Raw genomic sequence first — 26,556 nt, forward strand, 5'->3', positions numbered from 1 at the left:
ACGTGTAAGAGACACAGACAAAAGCAGAGCAACAACAGGCTAATGAATATTTCATCTATATGAATAAAACACATCGCGGTCCTGATTCAACTACAGGAGAGCGTACCTTTCACTGGTCCCGCGTGTGCCTGTGCGTTTGAAAGGAGAACGTTGAGCGCTCAGATATGAATGAGTTTTTGCGTTAAAAGCAACTCCAAACTTTCCAGTGGCCTTCAAAGTCCAGATCTACACAAACAGAGAAAATCTAGCGTATTTGGTTGATTATGCAGTGTATCAACTATGCATGAAGCAATTACATAGCAGAGCCTTCAGGCTTGGATGGAAATTGAATGGATGCATTGCTACAACAATCCCTCTCTCTCTCTCCCTACATGTTCATTCATTAACCCGGCCGGGCAACCATTTGTTTGTGCAAACACTCGTTTAGCTGTTTGTTTGCTGGTTCATTTCCCTTTTTTTCTTTATTTGCTCCGAGAGATGTCAATGTCTTGTGACCCAATCTTCCGGGATTTCCATCTGAGTTGAGGAGACAGCCGGCATTGACAGATAGAGGTCAAAGGTAGAAGATGCAGGCCTGGGGACAAGGCTCTCGGTGACAGAGGAAGGAAGATGAGAAATAAACTGCAGAAGCTTAGATTGATAGGAGTTTAAGGAGCGGGAGGAAAAATTAAACTCGGGGGAGGCAGGGAGGGAAGGAAGAAAGGGAGGGTGGGAAAGGCTGGATCAGAGTAGATGGAAAAGAGAGACGAGAACAGGAGTCAGCATGATAGGGGTGCGCTGGAGAATGAGTTTTTTTGCCCCGAGAGCACCATCTTCAAAAGCATTTGGGGGCATGCCTTTATACAATTTTACTTCTAACATAATCCAGACTTTTGTGTTTTGTCGGTTTGTGTGTGTGTGTGTGTGTGTGTGTGAGAGAGAGAGAGAGGGAGAAGCATCTCCATGCAGGAACCCTCCCCCCCTAATCTTCCAATAGTCGAACACAACGCTATCTTTGAAGGAAAAGTTATGCACTGCATTAGCATGCTCTAAATGACCTAGAACAGCGATTTGATTGATTCATCTGCAGTCAGTTTTTTTAGGTTGTCTTTAATGTACTTTTGTTTGTCTGCTTCTGTTTTTGTGTCTTTGTGTGTGTGTGTGTGTGTCTGTGGGCCTGTCTTCCTTTCTTCCATCTGGATTCTTTTAATCCCATTCTCTTCCTCTAATCCATCTTTCTCAGCCTCTTCCTCCCACACTCTCTTCCCCTCTCTTTGCCCTCTCCGCTCTCCTCTTCCTCCCCCCTATGCTTGTACCCCCCGCCCCCCTTCCTTTTTTTTTTTTCTATGCTGCTTGATCGCTGCTCCCTGCACGGGGAAGAGCTGTATCTTCCCCGATTCACTTGGCATCTACTCGAGATAAACATGTTGTGGTGGACAGACGCCTGGGTCCCAGTCCGGAGGAGCGGTACGGGGAGGACAGACTGACGTGGGTGGGCCCTGCCCCGGTCCCAGCGTCAGCACAGACAGCAGCGGGCAGCGTCAGCCAGATGGTCGAGTCGAGTTCTCGCCACTGTTCATCAGATGCACCCGCGCGCTCTGTCTTGCCTCGCCATGGCCCCCAGCATCATGTCACAGTGGAACCAGAGAAAATTAGCACCTAATTATAGGCTCCTCTCTGTGAAGAATGGTATTGGTTCAGGTGAACTGTGTCACCGTGTGGAGGCTGCTTGGCTGACTCACCGTGGTACCGAGGCCCACAGACCACACAGCAGACATCGGGACTGTGTGCACAATTCATGGAGAGGCACACACACACACACACAGGAACGCACACACAAACACACAAGCGAAAGGGTAGACCTCCCTCCTTGCTGGTTGGTTTGCGCCCCACCATGAGGACGCCACAACAGAATCCACTTGTGTTCCATCTCTGATCCAACAGGATTAATTACACAAACAACAGAAGCCGTTTCCCCCTGCTTTCTACGCTCCGCGGGCTTCCTCGTGTTGAGCATGGTGTAGTCAATCTTTACTGGGAACAATGGAGATTGCATTATGGTGTATTTTCTGGAGATGTGAATACAGATGTGAGCTTGCCTATGCTGCCATCTTGTGATTGCATCTGGACAAGTACAGGATGCAAACAAGGTGGACTCAAAAAGAAACCCTTCATTATTTATTTGACGCAACGCTGTATCGTGATATCGAGTTAAAGGTAAATGAAGACCTTTAGGAGAGTCGATTTTAAATGTTGGTTGCACGGTCTGAAGTTTGCCGGGAAGAAAGTTTTCAGCTCTCAAATATCTAAAGGGCAGCTACTCAGCTGAGAGCTGCTGTGATCGAAAAGAAAAATCCTGACAGCTGCTCAGACAGAGGAACCAGCAGTGGTCAGAAAATAGCTGCATGATGAAACTATGGAAATGTAAAACGTAAGAGATGCCTCTTGCAGAGCCCGCGAAGCATCTGCCAGCACAGCGTGAAATCAAATAAACCAAATCATTTTCGTCTGGAAAGTTAGCAATTAAATCTTTATTAGGTCTGCAAAGACTTACCAAAAAAAGGTTAATATAACAAAAAAAGTCAATTTTGTCATTCTTAAATCATACAAAACCATACTGTATCACACTCTAAACACTGTTACTCTAGCATCTGTTTAACATTCTTGTACTTGTGCCATATGGGGGTCGCTCAAGGACTTCTGAACCACAGTGCTGCCCCCACACCCATCTGAATGTGGATGCATACCTGTGAGTGTACACACACACACACACACACACACACATCATCTGAAGTTTAAACAATAATTTGGCACAACAGCTTCTCTGCCATCAGTAATTCTGTAAGCAAATGTCCTTGCAGGTTTTCTTGCATGTTTAGTAGATTGTGATCCTTGCTGAAGAGCAAACAGCGGTGCTGGAAATGAAGTACTGAATGATGCATGCACATGAGGAGAAAAGCGTGGAGGGTCAGAAGGGATGGAGTCTTTTTGTCATTGTTGCTGTTGTTTTTATGGTACAGCCACTTTGTACGGGCTTCCTGGCACGTTATCGTCGCCCCATTTAACGATGACGGTGTAACTGCCCTTGTCCTTCACGGTATAGGTGACGTTATAGAGCTTGTTGCCCATGTGCTTGACGTAGACCTCCTCGCAGGGAGCATGGGGTCCGTGCACGCCCACCATCAGCATGTTGGTACCTGGATGGAGCGGCAAGAGGGAGACTTAATGTCTACAAAAGCTGATGGTTATGCAAGTTTAAATATTCTTTTATTCAGCCAATGAAAAGAAAATGTATGATGTCAGAGAGGTTTCCTAAAATGAAAAAGTAATAGAGAAATATTCCTCGCTTCTGCAGTTCATCACGACCTCTGTGATGACATCGTCTTGTGTTTGTTATACATTTCTTTGGTTCTGCAGCTCTTTTCAGGAAAGTAGACTTTATGTTTCTTGCGTAGCATTAAATATTAGAATATTACCCTAAGGTTGCAGCTATCTGCCGAAAGAAAATGAGCGATTTAACATTTACCAGGCATTTATGATGATGATGTTAAATTATTTGGTGGAGCCCGAAATAAGTGAGGGACGTAGTGTAAAAAATAGAGAGCTTTGATTGTATCCGAATTTTAGGTTTTTATGATGATTTATTAATTTATTAATCCCTGACTCTCTTCCACAGTTTGTCTCTTCCTCCCTTCACTAACAACTGGTCACAGCAGATGGCCCCGCCCCTCCCTGAGCCTGGTTCTGCCGAAGGTTTCTTCCTGTTAAAAGGGAGTTTTTCCTTCCCACTGTCACCAAGTGCTTGCTCATAGGCGGGTGACCTGATTGTTGGGTTTTTTTCTCTATTGTTGGGTCTTTACCTTGAAATATAAAGCACCTTGAGGCAACTGTTTTTGGGATTTGGCACTAGATAAATAAAAATGAATTGAAACTGAATTTGGACTTTTATATTGTGAAATATGTAAATCCAGATCCCACTCATTCACTGCATAAAACAACCTGAGATTACTGAGTTCATAGCAGCTTAAAACTGCCTGTTAACATATGGTTACACTTTGAATCATTTAGTAAACCTCACTTTGGTGTCTGTATATACAAGTGTTCAAATCATGTTTTTTTCTGTATTCACGCAAAATATGTTTGATCTCTATCGCCTCACCTGCTTTGCTGCAGTCAACAGTAAAATTGTTTTTCTGCCCAACCAACGCCTTGGACAGCCCTGTTCCACGACAAACCACCTTGCTAGCATCTGACGTCATTTTGGATGAGGTGGTAGAAGAGGAGGCGCTGTAAGCGCCACCCACTTTGGATGTTTTGGTAACCGTTTCAACCAAGACGGAGGAGGTCTCGTGGAGGCTGTGTCCCCCAGAAAGCCTCGTGCCTGTGGGAGAGAGAAGAAGAGACAGCAAAAGAAAAAGAGAAAAACAAAGTTATCTCCAGTCATCATGGCTTAATTCAGACATTACATAACACGATGGGTATTGACAAAGATATGAGGGAGGAAAAGCTGCTGTTTATAGGGAGAGTTTTTCCTCAACGGAAAAATGCAAGGAAGCCCAAATTGGAAAAGATTTTATACCACTTTCAAATAAAGTGAACTTTCAGGGACTCTTGGGAGTTGTTTTCAAACTTGAAAGCATTTTTATGTAACACTAATAAAAAAAAAAAAATGGGAATGGTTTTTTTTTCGTCAGCCAGTGACAGGAATATATTGCTGCAGTGCAAGAGAAAAACAGCTTTTATCTAAGATGAACACGGAGAAGCACACACGTGGAAGATGTGACATTTTCATTACTTCTGCACTTTTCAGAGATGCACTTATCTCTCAATCGAAGACCTATCATGCAGATATATACTGTCAAGCACACCTGTGATTTTGGCTTTGAAAGGGCTGCCCACTATGTGCTGTGGCCCGCCGTATTTGATGGTGATGAGATAGTTGCCGGGTGCCATGGGTGTATAGGTGATTTTATAGCCTTCAGGACACTCCCGACAGTCCATCTTGACCTTGGACGGCCCGTCGATGTTGACTGACAGAGTGCCAGAGCCTGCGTTACAGGTTTTGACCACAAACTCTGAGGGTACACCTGTGAGAAGAAAGATGCAGATGTTTGAAGGGCTTCCCCCTTGTTGCAGGTGTGCAAGAATATTAAAAATAGCAGGAGCACATGATGGTGAATGGCAGTGAAATGCACCTGTGGTTCCCCCCTGCAGTCCAGGGCCATGTGCAGTCACCATGCCAGGGTCTCCAATAAGCCCTGGATCTCCCACTCGCACTTTGAATGGGCTCCCAGGAATGTGGCATCCATTGAACTTGACATCTATGGAGTGAACTCCGTTCTCTCGTGGAATGAAGCGGATTGCACTCTTGTCTAAAAACACAAGAGGAGACATTTCTGCTCTTATGCTCACAGATGACATGTTGAAATTAAAAAACCTGAGTTATCTCTGTTGTGCAGCCTACTTAATGCTAAAAGCTGAGGGTGGTGCATACCGCTGTCAAGCTCAGTGACATAGCATTCCTCAGAAGAGCCAGAGGGGGTGTGGACCTTGGCATCAACCACACCTCGGGCGCCGTTGCGCTGCACCATGAAAGATGCCTCTTGGTTCACCTTCAAGTCTTTCTCCTGCAAAAGACAGGTAATAATAAGATCAAAACGTGTGTGTGTGTGTGTGTGTCCCCCACACATTTAGGGACACAATGTGTGTGACTCATCATGCCTGAACGAGAATAGATAGAGCATTTGCGTGTGAGAGGCAGAAAAGGTCAAAGATTACACCGAGGCATTTAGTGGTTTTTGCCCCACAGATGGACAAGAGGTCCTAGCAGACCGAGATAGCGTGACATTTTAAACGCTGCCGTTGCACTTTACCTGCCTTTTTCATTTTCTAGTGCGAGAAAAAGTGCTCTGAAGTGGCATTTCAGTTAACTAAAAATACATGGTTTTAGCATCGTTGGCAGCTGTTACGGAGACTATGAAAGCAAATAAAACAACATCTGTCTGCCACTGACACCAATATCGTGAGCTGTCAGAGGTATCTTTATCTTCAGCTCACAATTTGCTTTCTTGCTTTCGCTCAGACGGAAACACAATCACAGCAGAGCAACTGAGTGCTCACATAGCACAGCTTGTGATGCCCCACATTAGAGAGGGACAGTTAATCCAGCCCTTCATCACTGGCCAGCATCACAGTATTATATTCATGGGTACTGCTCCAGCGCTGGCATTCAATTACACTTCAAGGGCAAAGTGCTTTTAGAAAGATCTGCAACCAATCACACATTATGTCACATGCCATCTGCTATTCTACCTTGATATTCTGTGATTGCGTATCTATTTTGTCTGCGATAGCTGCTGAGACAAATAATTAATGTAACTATTGACAGCTGTGTATGTGTGTGTGGAGGTGTGCGTATGTGTGCGAGAGCTAACCTGAAGGCTTGTGACAGTGAGCCTGCGGGCCTCGTCTGACAGTGTAGCAATCGGAACGATGAAGGGGCTGTCAGGGATGTGCTCGTTGTTGAACTTGATTGACACCTCGTAGTCACCTGGGGAGGCAGACAGGTTATTTACTTCCACCATCAAATGAAGTGGAGGAGGCTCACAGGAATTACTGAAAAGCTTAGCAGCTCAGAAACAAACACACACACACACACACACACACACGCACACACACACACACACACGAGTCGTACTGCTAAAACATGCATGAGGAAAATACCACGGCTGTGTGTGAAGTTCTACCTGGTTCTTTCACTATATAGGAGACACCGCAGGAACCATCTTTTCTGTCCTCAAATGAGATTTCAGCCTTGCTTGGCCCCTCTACGGCAATGGACAGGCCACCAGCACCTGCCTCTCTGGTCCAGATACTAAATTCAGCTAAAGATGATAAAGTAAAGGAGAATGTTAATCTTAAGGACGAAGAATGTCAAAACACAATCGTTCCCATTAACAGCATGGCTGTTTACAAACAAGAAACTTACAAGGTGCTCCAGCAACGCCTCTCTCCAGCCCAGGACCGCCTGCGCGGACCTTGTGTGCCCCACCCTCCCCCATGGGACCCACGGTGAACTGGAAGGGGCTACCGGGGACGTGCTGGCCTCTGTACTTGACGTTGACTGTGTGGGGTCCGATTTCCTGAGGGATGAAGCGCACACTGTAGGTGCTGCTGCCTCCATCCACGATGTCAGCGTCCACCGTTTTCCCACTGGGGCTGGTCACCTGAGCTGTCATGGCCTGGGAACCACTCTCAACTGGTGGGGCAGAGCAAAACGTCAGATCAAACAATCCAGGATACACAATAGACATACAGTAACATCGGTGATTTAGCAGGCAGCTAAAGTCAGAGTTAGACTCACCCTCAGGTCTGGCAGTGATGCCAGCGAAGCTGCTGAGACTCTCTCTACCCAGGAAGTCTCCAAAAACATCTCTGAATGGGCTTCCTCTTCCTCCCACCTGAGTGCTCTCCTCCACTCGTACTTCCCTCTTGGTCTCTCCACCGCGGATTTTGCTGATCTCTGTGCGTTCGGTGCGGGTGTAAGTGTGGCTGCTGCGAGTGAATGTCCTTGTTAGCCTCTCCTGAGCTGAAACCATCTGGAACCAGTTTCCTAGAGCAGGGAAGAAGCAACGAAAGTATAAATGTGAGAATACAGCAGCTTCATTTATTTAAAATCACGCCCTGTTGTTCCTCTGCTCTCTAACCATTTCTAACTGGCTTCTGTGCTCACCTGGGATCTTAAGGTTAAGACCACATGTGCTTCCCACTGACGCAATGGATGAGGCCTGTCTCTTCCTAGTAATACTCTCCTTGATCCTTCCCTCTCCGGTCACCTTCACTGTAAAAGGACTTCCTGGAAAGAACACGCACACACACACATGCAGGTTTAATTCATTTTAATGTATTATTCTTATAGCAAAATATCCAATTTTAAAAAGTAACAGATTCTAACCTGGGATGTGCTTTTCTGCAAACTTGATGTTAACAGTGTAACTTCCAGGCTCTGTTGGGCAGTAGGTCACCCTGCAAGTCCCATCCTCCACATCTTCACAGTTGATGTCCACTTTACTCGGACCCTCGATTGACAGTGCCAAACCTCCGTAACCTAAGCAACAAATTTGGCTGTTTATTTGCTTCTTTTTTGTAAAAATATGTCTGTGTGTCATGTGCCACTTAAAAAGCATACCTGCATTCCTAGTATCCACAAAGAATTCAGCCATTTCAAAAGTGTGTGCCTCCACCAGGCCTTTACCGAAAGCCTTCACCCTGCTGGCCTCACCAATCTCTGACTGGCCAACCATGATTTTGAAAGGACTGTTGGCCACATGCATGCCATTCTTCCTAACGCTCACTTCATGCTCACCAACCTCCTTAGGAGTGAAAGAGATGCCTGTGGGCATAAAAAGAAGGGTTAGAGGAAAAAAATTCAATGCGACCAACCTGGGGAAAAAAAAGCCTAAATCCATCAGGTGACTCTTATCAATCTTCTACTCTTCTTAGTCTTTGTGTAACAGGAAAATTAATATCCCACCGAGGTGTCTGTTGGGCAGTCTCTTAAGTAGGCACGGCTCTTCGTTGCCAGATGGGGCTCTGATACTGGCAGTCAGAGAGCTCAGATCAGTTTCTGCGATCTTTAGGGACACATCGGCCGCTGTGCCAACATTCAGCTGGGATGTTCTGGTTATGGAGTCATCCCCTTAATTAAAAAAAAGATGATTTAGATCTTTGTCAAGCCATAAATGCAAGTGATAGTTTAAAGATTCAATATATCTGTGTGTATAGTGTATACATATTATAATCTACTTCCTTACCAGTGATCTTAGCAGTAAAGGGACTGCCAGGAATGTGCTTGTTGTCAAACTTGACAATGATATTGTAGTCTCCGGGTGCTGTGGGCAGGTAGGACACAGTGCAGGTGCCGTCTTTGTTGTCCTTGCAGGTGATCTCAGCCTTGGAGGGACCCTCCACTGCTAGTGACAGACCACCTGAAAGGGACACAAAAAAACTTCCACTATGTATTTTCTCTTTTAAGTTGTCTCATAAATCTCACTAGAAAATAGGCCTATGTTCTGCTACCTTCTCCTGCATTCTTCGTGACCACTGTGAAAGTGGCAGCCTTGTTGACCATGCCATAACTCAGACCTGGGCCATAAGCAGTCACCACTCCACTGTTCACTGCATCCACAAAGAACTGCAGAGGGCTTCCTAAAGAGGGCATAATCATCAGCAACCAGTTTTAATACTGCATTTTATATTTTTAAATCTGGAGCAAAATGAATCAATAGCACTAAATTCCGATCCATCCATCCAACATGGTGTGCTGCTGACCTGGTATGTGGTTTCCATCATATTTGATGTCCATTTCGTGCAGGCCTTTCTCCGTGGGCTGGTACTTAATAGTGATTGTGCCATCCTTATTGTCAGTGATGTGTGGGCGAGCAGTCTTGCCAGAAGGCATCCGCACTTCACCTGCAGAGGTAAGACGGTTAAATGTCAGTGACCTAAAAAATAAGATATTTTGTGGGCGTGTGTGTGCAGACTTTTTGTGTGTGTGTGTGCGCGAGGGGCGTTTGTCACACCTGTGATTTCGCCTTGCTGTGGTGTGAAGGGGACGAGAAAGTTAACGGGACGGAAGAGAGGATCCACAGTATCCCGGGGAACGACTGGCTCATTTGTGGCCTGTCAAGGAGCAACAAAAAATAAAGTGTTGGTTTCATTCGACTGAATGTCAGTTTAAAAGCACACAGAACTGTGGCAGCTAGCGAATAATCCTTTACTCACCATCACATGGAAGGGGCTTTTAGGGATGTTTTGTCCCCCAAAGCGGATGGTAATTACGTATTTCCCAGGTTCAGGTGCTGTATAGTAAATGTCAAAGGTGCCATCGTGGTTTTCCACCACATCCATGTCCACCTCCATCCCCTGTGGAGTCAGAACCTTGCAGGTCACCTTGCCTTTCCCAGCAGCCTTGGCATCCACCGTTATAACTGTATCCTCAGAGGTCTGCAGCTTTTGCAGACTTGCTGTTAAGGACAGAGCGGAAAGAAGGATAAGAGGTAAAATGTGCTGCATTGATTCCTGTAAAGTCTTCCAGCAGTGCAGATATAAAAGCAAAGCTTTGGATACTCACACACGCCGTGTCCTCCAATAGAAACTGCGGAAATAAAAAAAGAGCATGATGGTTAAAAAAACACGAACATTAAATCAAAATTGCTGATAAGATTGTTATTTATCATAAGTATTTTCCTACCTGTGACGCGACATTTGCTGGCATCTCCTGTGGGCAGAGACTGGATGCGGTAAGGGGAGTAAGGAATCTCATCTCCTCCATATTTAATGGTGATAGTGTAGGGGCCAGTAGAGTCAGGCACATAGGAGACAGTGTATGTGCCATCCCTGTTGTCCTGGATGGTTGCATTCTTTGGTTTTCCCTCTGGGTCCTGTGACCAGATATTTCATGTTATTTTACATAGTGTCTTATAGTTTAGAAAATACAGTGTAAAAGGAAGGGAAACCTACCAGAATCTGCACAGTGAGCAGTCCCTCTCCAGCGTCACGAGCGTCAATGGTGAACTCAACAGGCAGGCTAGCGGGCACACCTTTGGTATCGAGACCAGGGCCACTGGCACGTACTTTACTGGCGTCGTGCCCAGGCTGAGACATTACCTTGAATGGACTGTTGGAGAGGCCAAGTAGCAAATATAATTACATATTCAGTGTGACAAAAAGGCAGAAATGGGACACAAAAATGTGTTTAGCACTTCTAAATCCAGACACAAAGAGCAGAGATTTAAACAAGACATCAAAACAAATTGCCTGGATTAGTCTCATGCTCATACTCTACCTGTGTGGGACTTCCTGGTCAGCATATTTGACTGCTACAGTGTACGGGCCATCCTGGGCTGGAGTGTAGTGAACTGTGTGGGTTCCATCACCGTTATTCTTCACACCAACAGGCTCCACGGTCCCTAGAAATAAAGACATGCCACATAATTACTGATATTTGTCACTCAGTGCATTCATGACAGTTTTTCTTATTAATAGAACACATTCACACCTGTTGGACCATAGAGTTTGACATCCAGTGGGGCCTGTCCAGCCTTGGTGCAATCCACAGTGAAAGTCTGTGGAACATGGGCTCTCACTCCAGCGCCCAGACCTGGACCTGAGCACTTTACTTTGCTGGGATCCACGGGATCCTTAACTGGCACACGGAATGGACTGCCGGGGATCGGGTGACCTCCGTAGTTAATATTCACATCGTAGTCTCCAGGAGTGAAGGGCACATACTCCACACTGCAGCTGCCATCTTTGTTGTCCTTGCAGGATATTTTTGCCTCCGAGGCTCCTTCGATGGTCAGACCCAAGCCTCCTGTACCAGCACCCCTGTGACAGAAGCCGACAATTTAAACATTGTTCACACTGGAGTTGCAATATACTCCCTCTTTCTGTTTTATCCATAAAATACAGAAAAAGAAAAACATTTTAAAGACTATGCAAATATTCTGTCTTATGTGGTTCAGCAGTACCTGGTCTCCACGGTGAAACAGTTTGGTTTGTTGGTTATTCCTCCCTCCAGGCCCGGTCCAAAGGCACGGACCCGGGTTGGATCACATCCCTCCACCACAGACACTCTGAAGGGACTCTTAGGCACCGGCGCGTCATCATACAGCACTTCAATCAGATGCATCCCTACACACAAACGAATACATCACTTACAGGTCTGACGCCATACCTCTGTGTCTGCTTGTATATATATATTCTGTTACTGCTTCTCATTTTAAATTATGGGCCAGACAAATTCCCTTTTAGGGAGGTAAACATCTGTTTATTTATAAAAGACACTATCAAAAGCGCAGACGCTCGGGTGAACATACAAGGCGTTACATCTGTTCCCTATTCATTATTCTGTTACAACATTTTTCTGACAGAGCCCTCTCAGTAGGCCTATACACCAGATTCCCAGCCACACTGCTGTGATATTAGAGCATGTCTGGTGGTAGAGAAGTGCTCTGTGATATCTTTGCTTTGTGCTATAGGTCTCTATTAATATCCCCCTGTCATTCCCCTGCTGTACTGCTGTGTGCAGGCAGCCTTCAGCACACATACATACCTGGTTAAGAGCTTCTGAGCGCACTATTTATAAAACAGCCTGTCTGACTCTCTGCTTCCCTGCTCTCTGCCCCTCACATCATTGCACCACTGCATCATTCTGTATTTATACCCCCCTCTCTCACTCGCTCTTTCTTTTCCATCTCTCTTGCTTTATTCCCAAATGACGCCCAATGCAAGCACCTGTTAGCGATTTTTTTTCTGTCTGTATGAACTCTTTCACATGCCCTGTCCATGTAAAATCCTCCATTTATCTGCATCAGGTCAAATCTGGACATTTTTCACCACAGTTCTTAGTTTATGTATGATCTAACATAATGACTGCTCCTACCGTCCTCGAACGCCGTATATTCCACTCTGTAGGTGCCGTCTCCCTTGTCAGTAATGTAGGAGTCTGTATTGGTGCCGGAGGGGTTGATAATGTGAACCTTCACGTGATTTCCTCCAACCTTGTTGAGGGCACGCGCATCCACAATGAAGTGGGTTGTGACTTCTCTGAGGACACCTAAATAAGAAAATAGGCCTTCAGGTGCTGAGATATTAGATATTTCTACTAACACTTATTTCTGAGCAGTTGGCATATATATTAAGGCGGTAACAACCAATAAAACAAATCTATCCTTTATGTCTTTAATGTAATGCAGTGATTTATTTTGAGGTGATTTTGGTGATTTTGTACCTCTGGGCTCCACTCCAGGCCCATAGACGTGAACACCCGTGGTGTCCACAGAGGGCTCGACCTGCAGGACCTTTGGAAAGTGGGGAATCACGTGGCCGCCGTACTTGATCGTGATGGTGTGTGTGCCATGGAAGGGTGGGATGTATGTGACAGAAAAGGTGCCTTCAGCCGTTTTCTGGATGTGCACTTCCGCCTTAACCCCAGTCTCTGACACAATCTCGATAGTGAGCTCGCCGTCGCCTGCTCTGGTACAGTCCACAGTAAAGGTCGCTGGTTCACCCGCCTTGGCCCTCTCTAGACCGGGCCCACTAGCCGTCACCTTGCTGGGGTCAAAGGCTGGGCGGACTGCAGCTTTGAAGGGAGAGCCCGGAATGTGCTGCTCTGCAAACAGGATGTTGATGGCGTACTCGCCGGGCTCAGTGGGCAGGTAGGCTACTGAGCACGTGCCGTCACCGTTGTCTTGGCACTCAATTTTTGCCTCGCAGGGACCTTCCACCGTGAGGCCGAGCCCACCTGCACCGGCTCCCTTTGTGTCAATAGTGAATGGAGCTGGTTTACCCACAACCCCTCCCTTCAGACCTGGGCCAAAGGCTCGCACCTGTGATGCAAGAGTCTAGTTAGTTTGCGGGAGATGGTAGAGAAATATGCCTTTTATACATAGTGCAAAAATCTATACAGTTTTCATGATCTTTTACCTTTGTTGGATCAGCAGGCATTACTGCTTCAACCCCAAAAGGGCTTCCCATCACAGGGTTCCCATCATAGCTGACATCAACCTTGTACTGCCCCTCCTCTGGGGGAATATACTTCACACTGTGAGCGCCTTTGGCTTTGTCTGATTCCAGCTTGCACGGGATTGGTCGGCCAGAGGGCGAGGTCATCTTCACACCTACGTTGCCCTGCCCACCAGCGTCCTTTGTGTTAACTGTGAACTCCTGATCCTTTCCAACCTCCACTTCTGCACGAAAGAGCACAATAAATTTATATAAAACATGTAATTATACAGTTAACTGGACTATAGCTGTGTGATGGGTTATAACTTACTGGTATCTAATCCCTCCACTTTCACTTTTCCGATATCCATAGCTGGCGACACTGTGATGTGGAAAGGGCTCTTGGGAATGGGATCTCCTCCGTGAGTCACGGATATTGTCATGTTGCCCTAAAAAATAAATGAATAAATAAAAAAACACCAGAAGAAGAATGAGTATTTAATAATGCATGGCACTATTGTGAATAATTCCTTTTCTAATCTAACTGGACATCGAGCAGAGGTCCGCTGTACCTGTTGAAGAGCCGTGTACTTGACAGTGTAGGAGTAATCGTGGTTATCGATGATCTCAAAGTCACGAATTGCCTCTCCTGGGCCTGACGCAGCAAAATGCACCTCAGGCTTGGCCTTGCCAGCTCCCTTTGTGTAGATATTGAAGTGGGTTGGAGTGCCCACCTCCACACCTGAAACACACGTGCGTCTTGTCAAATTGTTCTGTTACTTTGTATCACACCTAGAGCATTAAAGCAATGTAACAGGAGTTGTTGCGACTGTAAATACCTATACAGTATAGATGTCAAGAAAGCTCACCTGTCTTGTTGAGGCCAGGACCTTCCGCTCTCACCTTTCCAGCATCGTGGGAAGGATCCACTTTCACTTTGAACGGACTTACTGGAATTTCCTGAGGAATATAATTACCAAGTAATGAAAATGAAAACCACTGATAATTTTACAGCCCGGCCCCCTCAGCTCAGGTAAAAAAACTGTTTTCTTACCTGATCTGCAAACAGCACCATGATGGTATATCGGCCTGGACCGGGCGGAGTGTACTTGACAGTGAAGGTGTCATTGTCATTCTTGATGATGTCAAAGTCGATGTCAGCCTCGGCAGGCCCAACCACCCCCGGGGCGCATTTTATTCCAATGCTGATGTCCCCTAATGGTGCATAACAATGAGCACAGTTCACAAAGGTTATTTAAAAGTTGAGCATGTGAATATATTGAAGCAGTCACTCAACTCCTCTGGCTTTATTTATAAAATACTGTCATCCATTTCAAATAAATTCAGCTTCACAGATTCACTTATTCTTCTCTTTCTGTGCTCTACATTTTTTTTTTTTTTTTTTTACATTTACATGGTGCAGCACTAGTTTCTTTAGGGTCGACTAAACTTAGGAGTGTTTTTGTAACCACCCACATCTCCTTGTTCAGGCTCACCTTGCCCAGCCTCACTGCAGTCCACAGTGAAGTATGTTGGCTCGTTAGCCTTGAGCCCCGTCTTCTCTACTCCGGGCCCATAGACCTTGACTCTGTCTGGATGAGAACCCTCTCCAACCAGCACCTAATGAATTCACAGTGTACTTGACGCAGATGCAATCGATTGAAGTACAACCACTGCAGTCCTCTTATTTTGTCTATATCTGGTGAAGTATCATCCTATTAAATAGACTTAATTTCAAGAGCAGTATAAAGTCATGTGTGTGTACATCTCCATGTCTCTTACCCTGAAGGGGCTGCTGGGCACATTGACCTCGCCCCAGGTGATGATGATGGTGTGTTTAATGGGCTTGACAGGAGTGTATACACAGTGAAATGTGCCATCTCCCCTGTCAGTGATCTTGATGTCTATGGTGGAGCCTTCAGCATCCTTAGTGGATACAAAATCTTGTCAGGTCTGGCGTGTACACCCCACATGAATATAAATGACCCACTCCTATGAATGCATAACAAGGATTCCACAAACTGGTGCAGTCCATACCTGTGCGTAGATCTTGAGTTGACCCTTCCCAGCCATGCGGGCGTCAACGGTGAATTCGGCCGGTTTGTTCACAATGACGCCAGTCGGCTTCAGGCCTGGACCATAAGCTTTCACCTTGAAATACATTATTTGGGATGCAGTTGAAGATCTCAGCGATCTGATTCGTACTTTCTCAGTTTATAAGTGATATCAGCTAGAATTACCTTTTCAGGGAAAACATCGTTGGCTGCGGGCAGAATGTGAGCCATGAAGGGGCTGTCCTTGATGTCTTCATCATCACAAATGACATGGACAGCATAGTCACCGGGCTCGGTGGGCCAGTAGCGTACGTCACAGGAGCCGTCGCCCTTATCGTCACACTCAATTTTAGCTTGTGATGGGCCTTCAATCGAGAAGCCTGAGAAAAATGAAGCATTCACACGTATAAAGTTCAGATTTAAAAGCACTGAAGAATGGTAATACTTTTCTTTCATAAGAGCTTGCATAACCTGCACACATCTTACCCAGAGTTCCAACTTCAGTGCCAATGGCCTCTACCACAAAGTCAGCAGATTTTCCCACCATGCCAGTCTTCAGACCTGGACCCCAGGCCCTCACCTTCTGAAAACCTGCCTCTGCACCCACCTGAACTTCGAAAGGGCTGCAGCACACAAGAAGACAAAGAAGTATACACGATATTACCTGGCACAAATGTGACCGCGCATTGTTAATGAATCGCTGAAGGCAACAATAGGAGCCTACCTGCGTGGGATGGGCTGGCCTCCCCAGGTGATGGTGACTGTGTATTTACCAGGTTTAAGGGGGTAATATTCACACTCATACACACCGTTCCCCACATCTCGCACTTTGACTTGCTCCTCTGCTCCGGCTGAAAAGGAATAATATCAGCTCAGACGCATTTTATGCGTTTCGTTTTGTTGTTTAGTGCCGTATCATACGCGTATGTGAATGCAGACAAAGGACCCAAACAAAGGAAATCATTCTAAAAATGCACGAGGAGGAGTGATGCAGAGAAGAGAGCTGTCTGACTCACTTGGTCCTTTGACTGAGACGCTCAGTGCGCCGCTGCCGGCTCCCTTGGTGAAAACTTTGAAGTCTGCAACCTCCTTTACTCTCACACCTGTAGGCTGAAGCCCTCTGCCAGTAGCTCTGCAAGCATTTGGGTTTATGGCTGAAAGGAATAACAACAAGCGTGAGAAAAATATTCAGCAGCAAAAAAAGCTCAGAGTAGCCAAGAGCTGACCGCAGCAATGTTAGTAGCAAATTCCAATTGAAGTGGGATTCCACAAATGTTGACAGACTGAACCTGCAAATGAGAATGATGCTTTCTGCAGCACAAATTTCAGTGCAGAATGCTGCACAAGATATTGACACATTACGGGGCATCAAGGAAGCATCCGGCAACATTTCAGTCAGTCACTCTGAAATGTTGAGGGCGGGCATTGAATGGAATATTGGCTGAGGCAAATGCAGCCATGATGAAAACAAACATGTCGACAGCACAAGCACAGATATTTAAGAGAGAGGAGCAAAGACAGGCAGGAAGTGGCTGAAATTCTAACTGGGAAAAACTGCAAACTATGTGTACAACACTGCATTTCCTCTCTCTCTTTCTCTTTCTCTCTGAACATGACTACACCACCAAGCTTCAGGACACGGGACGATAGAGCAGGCGACCAAGCATGGCATAAAGCCACGGCACCAAAAACTCAGAAAAGCACAGAGGGGCATCTGCAGGGCCTGGCACACAGGATTGCACTGTGTCGATCTGGCTAGGCAAGAGGCACAAGCTCCTCCTATGAGACAATACTAACTTGGACGGCCAGGTTTTGGGGGAGGAGCCCCTGTCGCACCCTTCGCTCCAGGAGGGGTGCGCACTGACTGAGGAGTTATCGACAGTGGCGCTCCCTTGGGAGGAGCAACAGTTGGAGCTAGAAATGACAGATAGGAAGGATTATGGACTTTACAGGGTGGCTGTTTCCAGGATAAATAAAGTTGACTGCAGATTGTGATGGATTGATCACCGCGACACTTACAGCACGGTAAGAAATCAGATTTGTGTGACACTAATTTACAACACAGACAGATGGCTCACCCTCTGCGATGTTGACAGTAAAAGGGCTCTTGGGGATCTCCTGGCCTGCGAAGAGCACATGAATCTTGTGAGGGCCCTCCAGAACAGGACGATAGGTGCAACGGAAAACACTGTCCCCTTTGTTTTCCAGGATGAGCTCCACCGTGTCCTTTTTGCCTTGAGGATCGACGATGACCACACTGACATCGCCATTACCAGCACCTACGTTTGCCAGAAAACCATTGATTATTGGAGGACTGCTGTTTTCTATATGATTTCAGTAAGCAGTGGGTGTTTTTTTTCATGCTTACCAGCTGTGTAGATGTCAAAGTATGTGGGTTTGTTTGCCACATTGCCTGTGGGCTCCAGACCTGGTCCCCTGGCCTGGACTTTGCTCGGGTCCCCTAAAGCTTTTGCCACATTCACTGTGTACGGGCTCTTGTCAATGTCCTGGCCTGCAAACAACACTTTCACCTAATGTTGAAGGAAAAAAACAAGACAAATTTAATACAGAGTCAGTTTTATCCTGCCGTGACCGTATGTATAGTTAAAACACAAATATTGCCAGTGGGCTCTCACCTTGTGAACTCCCTCAACTTTAGGAACATAGGTGACAGTGTAGGTTCTGTTTTTGTCATTGTTGGGTTTTACTTTTGCCTGAAGAACAGAAAAAGTCAAAGTGAGAGACATTTAGTCAAAGATGAGCAAATCTTTGCGTGTTGCAATGGTCACAATGTAATATTCATAAACTGCATATAAAAGCTGGCCATATCTTTAATTTCTGAAAAGTGACACCAATGTGTCTGCCTTCAACCAGCGCTCTTTCTGACCCCACGGTACTCAGCATATTGCAGTTATTAATATTTTGCAATATGCTGAGTATTGCAACAACGTGTATTGCGATTCATCATTAATTCATCCGCAAAGTTAAACTTTCTCAGTGTCTGTTTTATCCTGTAAGACAAAGTTATCTCACTTCAGTTATTTATTTATTTTGTTGATGCAATATAGGATGATTAAGCATACCAACACTCTAAAACGCCATAACACAGAGTCAGTCTGCTATCAGTCTGTGATTGAATGGGGTCAAGTTGGCAATTACATGCATCTGTTTCTGATAATAGAGTAATTAACTGTAGTAAACTGTTGAAGCTAAGTGTGTCCAGTGTTTATTGTGTGCATTCGAGCCGATTTAATGTAAGTTTACTCAGCTCGCATCATCTCAGGATGGTGGTGTATGAGATGAGCCCTCTTGCTCACTGTATTTCCAGAGAACTTAAATGTATTTAACAAAATATCAAGATTTTATCGACACAAAGTTGCCAGACAAAATATTTTTTCCCCGCCCCTACTACCTACTGTTCTGTCTGCAATGAGTCCATATTTAATTCAGTTCAATTTTATATACACCACAACAGTTCCCACAAGGTGCTTTATATTGTAAGGTGAAGACGTTATATTAACAGAGAGAAAACCTCAACATTCAGACAACCCTCTATGAGCAAGCCCTTAGTGACAGTGGGAAAAAAAACTCCCTTTTAACAGGAAGAAACCTCCAGCAGAACCAGTCTCAGGGAGGGGCAGCCATCTGCCACGACTGGCTGGGGTGAGGGAAGGGAGACGGGACAAGGACAGGACAGGATATGGGTGATGTTACTGTGGCTCGACCCATCTTTTATATACAGTCTATAGTCAGATTAGGCATCTATAGAGTTAGAAAATCTTGCCTTTCCAGAACTGAGAGGCATGACAGGCTTTACACTTCTCCTTGATTAATGACGCTTACTGCCTGCTGCTAATGCTTGCTAGTGATTTCCACGTACATGTGTATAATACTGGCTGTCTTGTGTTATTCCATTTGACAGTTTCGCCTAACTACACCAGGAACATCGTTCCTAATTTGCTTGCCATGTTTACAGTTGTATACAGACAAGCAGTAGAAAAAAACTCAGAAGTGACAGAACTTTCATGGAAAACTACAAATATTTCCCATCTATGTTTTTCTGCTGGGATGCAGCTTTTGTTTTTGTCCATTATGATGAGATGCAGCAGTAGTCATGCACAACACCCATTTTTTTGGTTTCAAACCAATGCCCCATTGTCACCTGGATTAGGTCATTGTTGGGCTGACATAGTGAGGTCTAAATTTAGCATTAGGTTTAATAATTCAATAATTTGACTGATAATGGCACTAAAGAAAATGTAAACCTACAGTTTGGTACCCTGTACCTTTTTCCTGAGGGCATCATCTCATACTCATTATGAAGGATGTGATTTTTGTCCTTAGTAATTTTCAGACCCTGCTTTATCACTGACTCTTCAAATATCTCCTGGAGGGATGATGAAGGGGGCATGCCAACTATCTTTCCAGCCCTTTAATCAAATTTTGAATTTGGGGCTCTGAGCTTGACGAAAGATTGCCAAACAACCCTTGGGTATCATGTATGACTCGCCTCCTCTTTGTGTCCCTCTGGATCCTCCACGTAGACCAGGACTTCACCACTGCCAGCTTCCAGAGTTTCCACAGTGAACACAGCTGGTTGCAGTACCTTGTTTCCGTGAGGCTCGATGCCTGTGATATGAATATAGAAACACGAGGCACGTTTTTTCCTTCTCATCAGAAAGGTCTGAGCAAACAAATAGGCCCCTCTAGATTACAATTATCCAATTAATATACAGCATTGAGGTTACATTCCTGTGCAAGGAAGGCAAATGCAGTGAGAGTACAGAAAATAAATTGTTTAATGCAATCGGATAAAATATGAGTTTCTTTCACAAAAGCTTGGGGCAATGCAACATTTACAGACAACCAAATGCACCACCAAAAAAGCAGTATTAAAAGGTTTCCCTGAGGGAACACACTTGTATTACTGCTAAATTATCTATACAGTAACAGTATCTAGCATCACTGTTTTCAAGACTGAGAAGGTGAACATTCATTATTCATGTCATAGTGCTTGTACGAACTGTTGTGAGCTGTTCATTCATTCATGTTGAGATGCCCACCTGGTCCATAGGCTTTGGCCTTGTTTGGAAAAAGCTGTCTGGGCTTGAGAGGAGCTCCGGGCTTCAGTTTTGCCTTGGGGAACTGAGACAGGTAGGTCATCACCGAGTGCTCGTCCACATCTGGGTCGACAATTTCCTCGGGGGCAATCACCTGAAGCACAGAAATTCGGCCAGCGTTAAAGCGGTTAGTCACACAAACTGGCTGACCTTTTCTGTGGGAAAAATTTGGCGTTCATTAAAAAACTGTTTTCAATTACAGAGAACACGGTTTCGCTTTTAAGCAAAGACCATGGTGACAGCTGTGACCATAAAAAGACAGCACGGCTTTATTTATGCCTTAATTAACCATACTGTCTTTTTTGCAACAAGGGTTTTGGGTTACTCTTTCTACAAATTTGCCTTATTAAGCATAGTGCAGTGGGATTTAACGAGGATTAAAACTTATTTATTCCCTCCACCCCTGCTCCTCTCCACCCCTTTAGCACTTGTTTGCCTGTCTATCACACACTGGCACAAAGCCCTGCGCCACACTGGTTATATTTAACCTCAGGACAGCAGGGTTAAGGATTGTTGCCCTCAATAAGCCAGCAAGGGGGGGGATTTATTCTGAGCCAGACCTCTCCCACATCTCCTTAACAACACCACAATGGAATCCAGCCCCCAGCCCTGCAGCGCCATGACATACAGCCCCTGGCTATCTCACCAATGCTAAGCCTCATGGAGAGTAACTAACCCTGTGCCTTAGACAAACAAGTAAACAACGCGCACGGTGCACATTTCAATACGGAGACTGGGTCTTACAGATGGGACTGAAAATATCGCACACTTCACATTGTTATTCTGATGAACGCAGGCATATTTACACCTCAGTTTCAGAGGCTGGCTCGGAAGGTGTTAAGAAATCTCACACCTCCACAAATTCACAAAATGAAACTCCTACACACTCACTTACTAAGAGCTACAATAAACTAAATGGAAATATTAGACCTGAGCTGGGTAATAAATATTTCATGGCATCCTCCAGCATAATCTCCCTGGAAAAAACGCTGGTCTCTTTATAGTTCTGTTGTTTTTTTCCCCCCCACTTCAGTGTTGCCTTCCATGTGTATGAGATCTGTTTGCATTTGCAAATTAGGCTTTGGCTTAATCTGCCTGTAGTTGGTTTGTTCTCTCTGAACGTATGTCCCATGAGTATAGCTAAGTTGCCAATCAGAAAACTGAAGAAACACTCTTGCTTTTCATGTTGTATTGTTTCATGAGATCAGCCCCACCCAGCTGAGCTGCAGTACACTCAAAGGCAGTTTGTTACTGGCATCTATCGTGCATCTTACCTGTGGCACACCCAGCCAGTCATCAGCCTGTTGCATGGCTTCTCTGGCATTCTGCACAGGCTTGTTTGGGTCCCAGTCTGCCCAATCCGGACACAAACCTGACAGGACGCAAAAAGGCAATTTAGCTCTGGAATGACTGACGTAGGCGGTGTTAAACTGCACATGCTATTATAGGGCCATTTGGGTTGTCACTACTATCTCTCCAACACCTCTAACTACAACAGCGACTGACCTTACCCGCATTTCTGCTCTACAATCTCTCGGGACTGTTCAAAAGAAACAGCTTCGACAGACGCAGTGGCATTTTCACTGTGGCCGAAGCTAGCCTGCTCTGTGCCGCTAATGCCTAAATTGGATTAGTGTTGGCAATGGAGTGGCCACTCACTCAAAAGGCCCACGCAGGCACACCACAGAATACCATTATCCAATTAGTATGGACAAAGAACTATTGTATTAACAGGGTTGCGTTTACATATGTCTAAAAGCAAGTTTTTTTCAGCACAACGCAAAATAGCCTTTATAAAAATGTCCCTTGAGAGATGTCAACGCTACGGTTGATGCTTTTAAGCCATGCCATAAAGGCCATTTTAACACCAAAGGAGAAAAAAGCATTTATGCTTTAGTTGTATGAAAACTAGACAGTAACTGTAGCTAACTGCATGTCAAACAGGATATGCTTTTGTTCAAGGTCAAGGTCAAGGTGACTAATGAACCAGCTCCTTGTACTTTGGTACGTGAAGTGGAAGCAGAGCCTCTGTGTTTTGGTTTTTCAGAACAGAGCTAGTTTCATCAGCTACCCTGCTGTATTTCGCTGACAGGACCTTGTATGGTCAGTGTTGCAGCACAGTGTTTGAAAGATGCGTCTCCCCAGATCAATGGCTCATGTAAACACAGTTAAACATGGTGTTGTACACTCCTCTTGCTACTCCTCCACCTTTCGCTCTGTGAAGCACAGCTAGGAGAGGACTCTCTAGTGTTCATTGCTGGACACAGAAGCCTTAACTGGCAGAGATTCACATTACGGCCTTGTGGTCTTTGGATCTGTGGCTTAGGCACCTCCCTGTGACAGATTATTCTGCATTTTGATGCAGGGCCAAGCATCCCCCTTGACAGAAGAGGAGGAATGATGCCCAAATTTGGGGGTGTTGTGTAGCAGCAAAGCTATAAACACTAAATCTGGGCCTGGGCCTCAGGGCCTGACACAGTGAGGTTGAAGGCTTCAGTCACTGTGGGACAGCTGGCGGGGACATCCTCCGGTCATCAGCAACCTCTCTGCAACCCCATGACACTACCTGTTCTCCAGAGACAGATTACACTGGCTGACGTCTGAATCTGAATTGAGATGCATGTGTGTGTGTGTGTGTGTGTGTGTGAGAGAGACTGAGAAAGAGTAAGAGAAACCAGGCCCCGATTTCTAAATGAGGAGACAAATTCTCCTGAGGAAGTGATAGCGTTTCAAATGGGCACATGCCCGACCTCAAACTCCACTAAGAAAAACTGCCACGCACAACAAGCCTGTCAACAGACGCTGTGCATATTCTGACTCAGCGCTTGCACGACCTGACCTGTAGAGTCAGTCGATGCCACTACAAGCTTCTTACCAGGGGCACAGTTGTCAACCAGAGCTCCCAGGGCTTTGCCATCCCGCCAGTCACGGTTGAAATTGTTGATTGGCAGCTGAGGCACCTTGTTCTGTATCCAGCCCAACAAGCGCTGCTTCGGGGTCAGTTTTTTGGCCTCCTCGTCGTCCTCGTCATCCCACATGGGCATGGAGATGGAGTAGTGGAGGATGAGAGTCCAGATAAGACCCAGGATCAGCTTTAGATTCCCATCCACAATGGCTTTGCTATCTGTAGTTGGACAACAGTGACAGCAGAGTTCATGAGGATTTAAAACTTGCAAAGAAAAATGAACACGATGAACTTTCAATCTCTGTTTTCATGCTTATGGGCCATCCTGATAAGATAGGTTTTATGATAGTAAGATGTAAGCATAAGTGTAATCTATCAAATAGTGCTCCCCTGGCATTCTGCAGAGTTGACCAGGCTATTCTGGGTAAAAATATAAACAATGATGATTGACTGCTGAGGAGACAAGAATCTAATGCTCTTCACTGTCCCCCACCACTCACCCCACCCCCCAAGTCCCTTTCTCTCAGACAGCTGTCTGGCTGAGGACCCCTGACAATCTGTCATCCAGTCACAATGGTAGTCTGAAGATAGTGACAGCTGAGGATATGTGGAAACGGATCCCTCTCTGCATAAATACCACTTGGATTTCAATTACCTCCTGAACTTGTTGCGCGAGAGTGCGATAAATCAAATAGATGGAGATTAGATTCATTGACAGTTAGCGTGCGGCTCATTTCCTGAAGTTCATGACGGAAAAGTTTGTCAAATAGCTCCCGATAACATCCACTCTAATTTTCGAACTTCAGCCATTTAAGCCAAATAACCTCCGACGAGAGGCAGGACTTTAATGTGTAATCGACTAATCTCATTTGATACACCCCACTTAATTCACTGAGGCTTTAATAACGAGGCGCCTTTGATGCCAGTTGTTTATCACAAGAGCGTTTTATTGAGACTCTTTTAACTTTTCATAGATCTGCACACCCCCCTCTCCCCACCCCCTGTCAGAAGGCAGTGTTTGATGTGTCACTGTCTGACTGACAGAAGCAGGTGGCACAATGTGGCACAGTGTGGTTTTGAGCCCGCTGTGTCCGGCACCAGCGTGGTCAAAGAGACAGCCATCAAATGGCATCTAGTTACACATGGTAACACATGTGCATCTAAGCCTGAGGTGATTTGTTGTTTTATGTTATTTTATATTTTTCTTTGTGTCTCTGGGTCACTGTAATGAGGCTGAGACATTATCTCGAGACGGCTGCAACAACCCCATAGTGCTGCATGAAGGGAGATGGTACTAGGAAGCAAAATGCCAGGGCTTTTATTATCACGCCCTGTTTCTGTCAAAGCAGTCTGACCTAAAGTGTGTCTGTACAGCTGCGACAACTGTGCCAGACACACACCACCATATTAACTCCTAGACACAATATCCAGGACATGTACTCTGCTAGACTTTGAGGTAATGCCTGTGATTGTGGCCTGTTCTTCCCTGTGATGAACAGAACCCCTGAGATTTGAGAGATGAGTGTTTTCCCCCGGTGTCATCACGCACACCCGCAGTGCTCTTTCATTTGGACACGCTGTGGCCTTCACAGTCCAACAGCCAAAGCTTCAGATATGCCAGGAATTTCACTCAAGTGTGTGGCAAGGATCATTAGACACCAGAGCACAGAAATGTAATAAATACTCTCATTTATAAAACGCAGGATTGTCTACAGTCAGTATGGTGGAGCCATATGTCATCTTGCTTTTCATTTAGACCTAAAATTCTCCTCCCTGTGTGTTAAATATCTTTAAGAGGTGGCTTTCTGTTCACTCTGCTGGAGAAAAGCCCTTCTATTATGACCCTGTCGACGTGACAAAAACATCCACAAATCCACAACAATTTATTGTACCTTCAGCTCTCTGCAGCACTGTCTGATCCTCAAATCCCACCACAGTTAATCCTCACCTCACATACGTTGCTGATGGCTCTGGATAGAAATTGGCTATCAGTGGAGAGCCTCGGTGAGTTCTTTCTGACCCCTGACCTGACGGAGACAACTGCCTGTGTTTCCGTGTGTGTAGCTGCTGTCCGCATGCATAAAGTGTGTCATTCTCATTAGCGCAGTCCTACTGAATTTCCAGCCTGTAATTTACCACACTGCTGCAGTGCGAGTAAGCAAAAGCAACAGTGTGGAGGCACCGGGTTTTGGCCCTGGCACAAGTTAATGACCTCAGTGGCACCTCCACAATAATTTTCCAGTGAGCTGGTGACCTCGTCTCAGCACTGGCTTCAAAAGCCATGTTATTGCTGACTGACACCTGGACTGATAACATACCAAAAGAGAGTGTGTTTGCCATGGTCCTCTGTATGTTTTAGGATCTAGGTTACATAAATTTCTCTTTTTCATAACTTGTTCCTAAGTAATAGTGGCCTGTTAAGGTTTTAGGATAGCAGTGAACTTTCCAAACAACTATTAGAGCCCAAGGCTGGCTTACCTATTGAGACCAGTTTGATATGCTCTCTGTCCAGGAACTCTAGTGCCACAGAAACATTTTCCAGTTTCATCTGACGGAAGTTGGGTCTGTTGTGGTGCTTTCTGTACATTTTCTTCTGGCTCAAAACTTCCAAGAGCGAAATGAGCTTCAGCCCATCACTAAAATCCTTCTGCAAGTCGGTGACGGTCTTGTTAACGCACTTGAGGTGCTCGTTGCACCACCTGGTGAAGGTGTTCTGCTGGATCTTCTTCCAAGGCGCGTCCTCGGCCAAGTCCTTCTCCGTGGCGGGCATCTCGTCGTCCTCCTCTTCCCCGAAATCAGTGGCCTGGTAGTACTGCGGGGGCAGCTGGTCGTCGCCGTAGTTGGTGCTCATCATGATGGCTTTTTCCGCGTCCACTTTTATACCTCGGTGACACTTGTGTGTTGAATTGTGCGCAAAAAAAGAAAAAAACTTTAGCGGCTCGGTGGCAAGCGCGCTCTCGCGGAGGAAAGTTCAAACTCGGATGAGTTAAAA

The 26,556-nt window shown here is 45.5% G+C and overlaps 1 protein-coding gene across 2 annotated transcripts; it reads right to left on the bottom strand.

Annotated features, from left to right (window-relative positions):
- Positions 1–2,490: 2,490 nt before the first annotated feature.
- LOC116332647 (filamin-C-like) lies at positions 2,491–26,556 on the bottom strand. Of its 2 annotated transcripts, XM_031755668.2 has the most exons (47): positions 26,043–26,556; positions 23,535–23,783; positions 21,934–22,031; positions 20,603–20,753; positions 20,050–20,168; positions 18,176–18,253; positions 17,908–18,070; positions 17,618–17,818; positions 17,337–17,453; positions 16,556–16,693; positions 16,264–16,390; positions 16,026–16,162; positions 15,726–15,919; positions 15,523–15,636; positions 15,268–15,411; positions 14,982–15,105; positions 14,540–14,700; positions 14,355–14,445; positions 14,058–14,227; positions 13,817–13,934; positions 13,468–13,730; positions 12,773–13,370; positions 12,425–12,598; positions 11,511–11,673; positions 11,039–11,367; positions 10,826–10,949; positions 10,501–10,657; positions 10,232–10,421; positions 10,112–10,135; positions 9,763–10,004; positions 9,561–9,660; positions 9,310–9,450; positions 9,058–9,186; positions 8,793–8,966; positions 8,513–8,677; positions 8,168–8,371; positions 7,934–8,086; positions 7,712–7,834; positions 7,343–7,591; positions 6,968–7,237; positions 6,726–6,863; positions 6,414–6,529; positions 5,474–5,606; positions 5,175–5,351; positions 4,848–5,066; positions 4,139–4,360; positions 2,491–3,176 (listed from the first exon to the last, which is right to left on the bottom strand). In XM_031755668.2, exons 1-47 carry the CDS (start codon positions 26,416–26,418, stop codon positions 2,989–2,991), a joined length of 8,235 nt encoding a protein of 2,744 aa, XP_031611528.2. In that variant the 5' UTR covers positions 26,419–26,556; the 3' UTR covers positions 2,491–2,988. The 2 variants fall into 2 exon arrangements, with proteins under 2 accessions (XP_031611528.2, XP_031611530.2); XM_031755670.2 differs by lacking the exon at positions 17,337–17,453 and having other exon boundaries at positions 26,043–26,555.

This window comes from Oreochromis aureus, linkage group 7, assembly GCF_013358895.1.
Source record: "Oreochromis aureus strain Israel breed Guangdong linkage group 7, ZZ_aureus, whole genome shotgun sequence".
NCBI classification, from domain to species: domain Eukaryota; kingdom Metazoa; phylum Chordata; class Actinopteri; order Cichliformes; family Cichlidae; genus Oreochromis; species Oreochromis aureus.

Bases quoted from the DNA above. Each gene is read 5' to 3' on its own strand.
- LOC116332647 (XM_031755668.2), bottom strand. From the start codon at position 26,418: ATGATGAGCACCAACTACGGCGACGACCAGCTGCCCCCGCAGTACTAC. The intron at 12,599-12,772 runs GTACAAAATCAC...TTTCTTATTTAG, and splicing joins GCCTGGAGTGGAGCCCAGAG to GTGTCCTCAGAGAAGTCACA. The intron at 10,136-10,231 runs GTAGGAAAATAC...TTATTTCCGCAG, and splicing joins CAGCAAATGTCGCGTCACAG to TTTCTATTGGAGGACACGGC.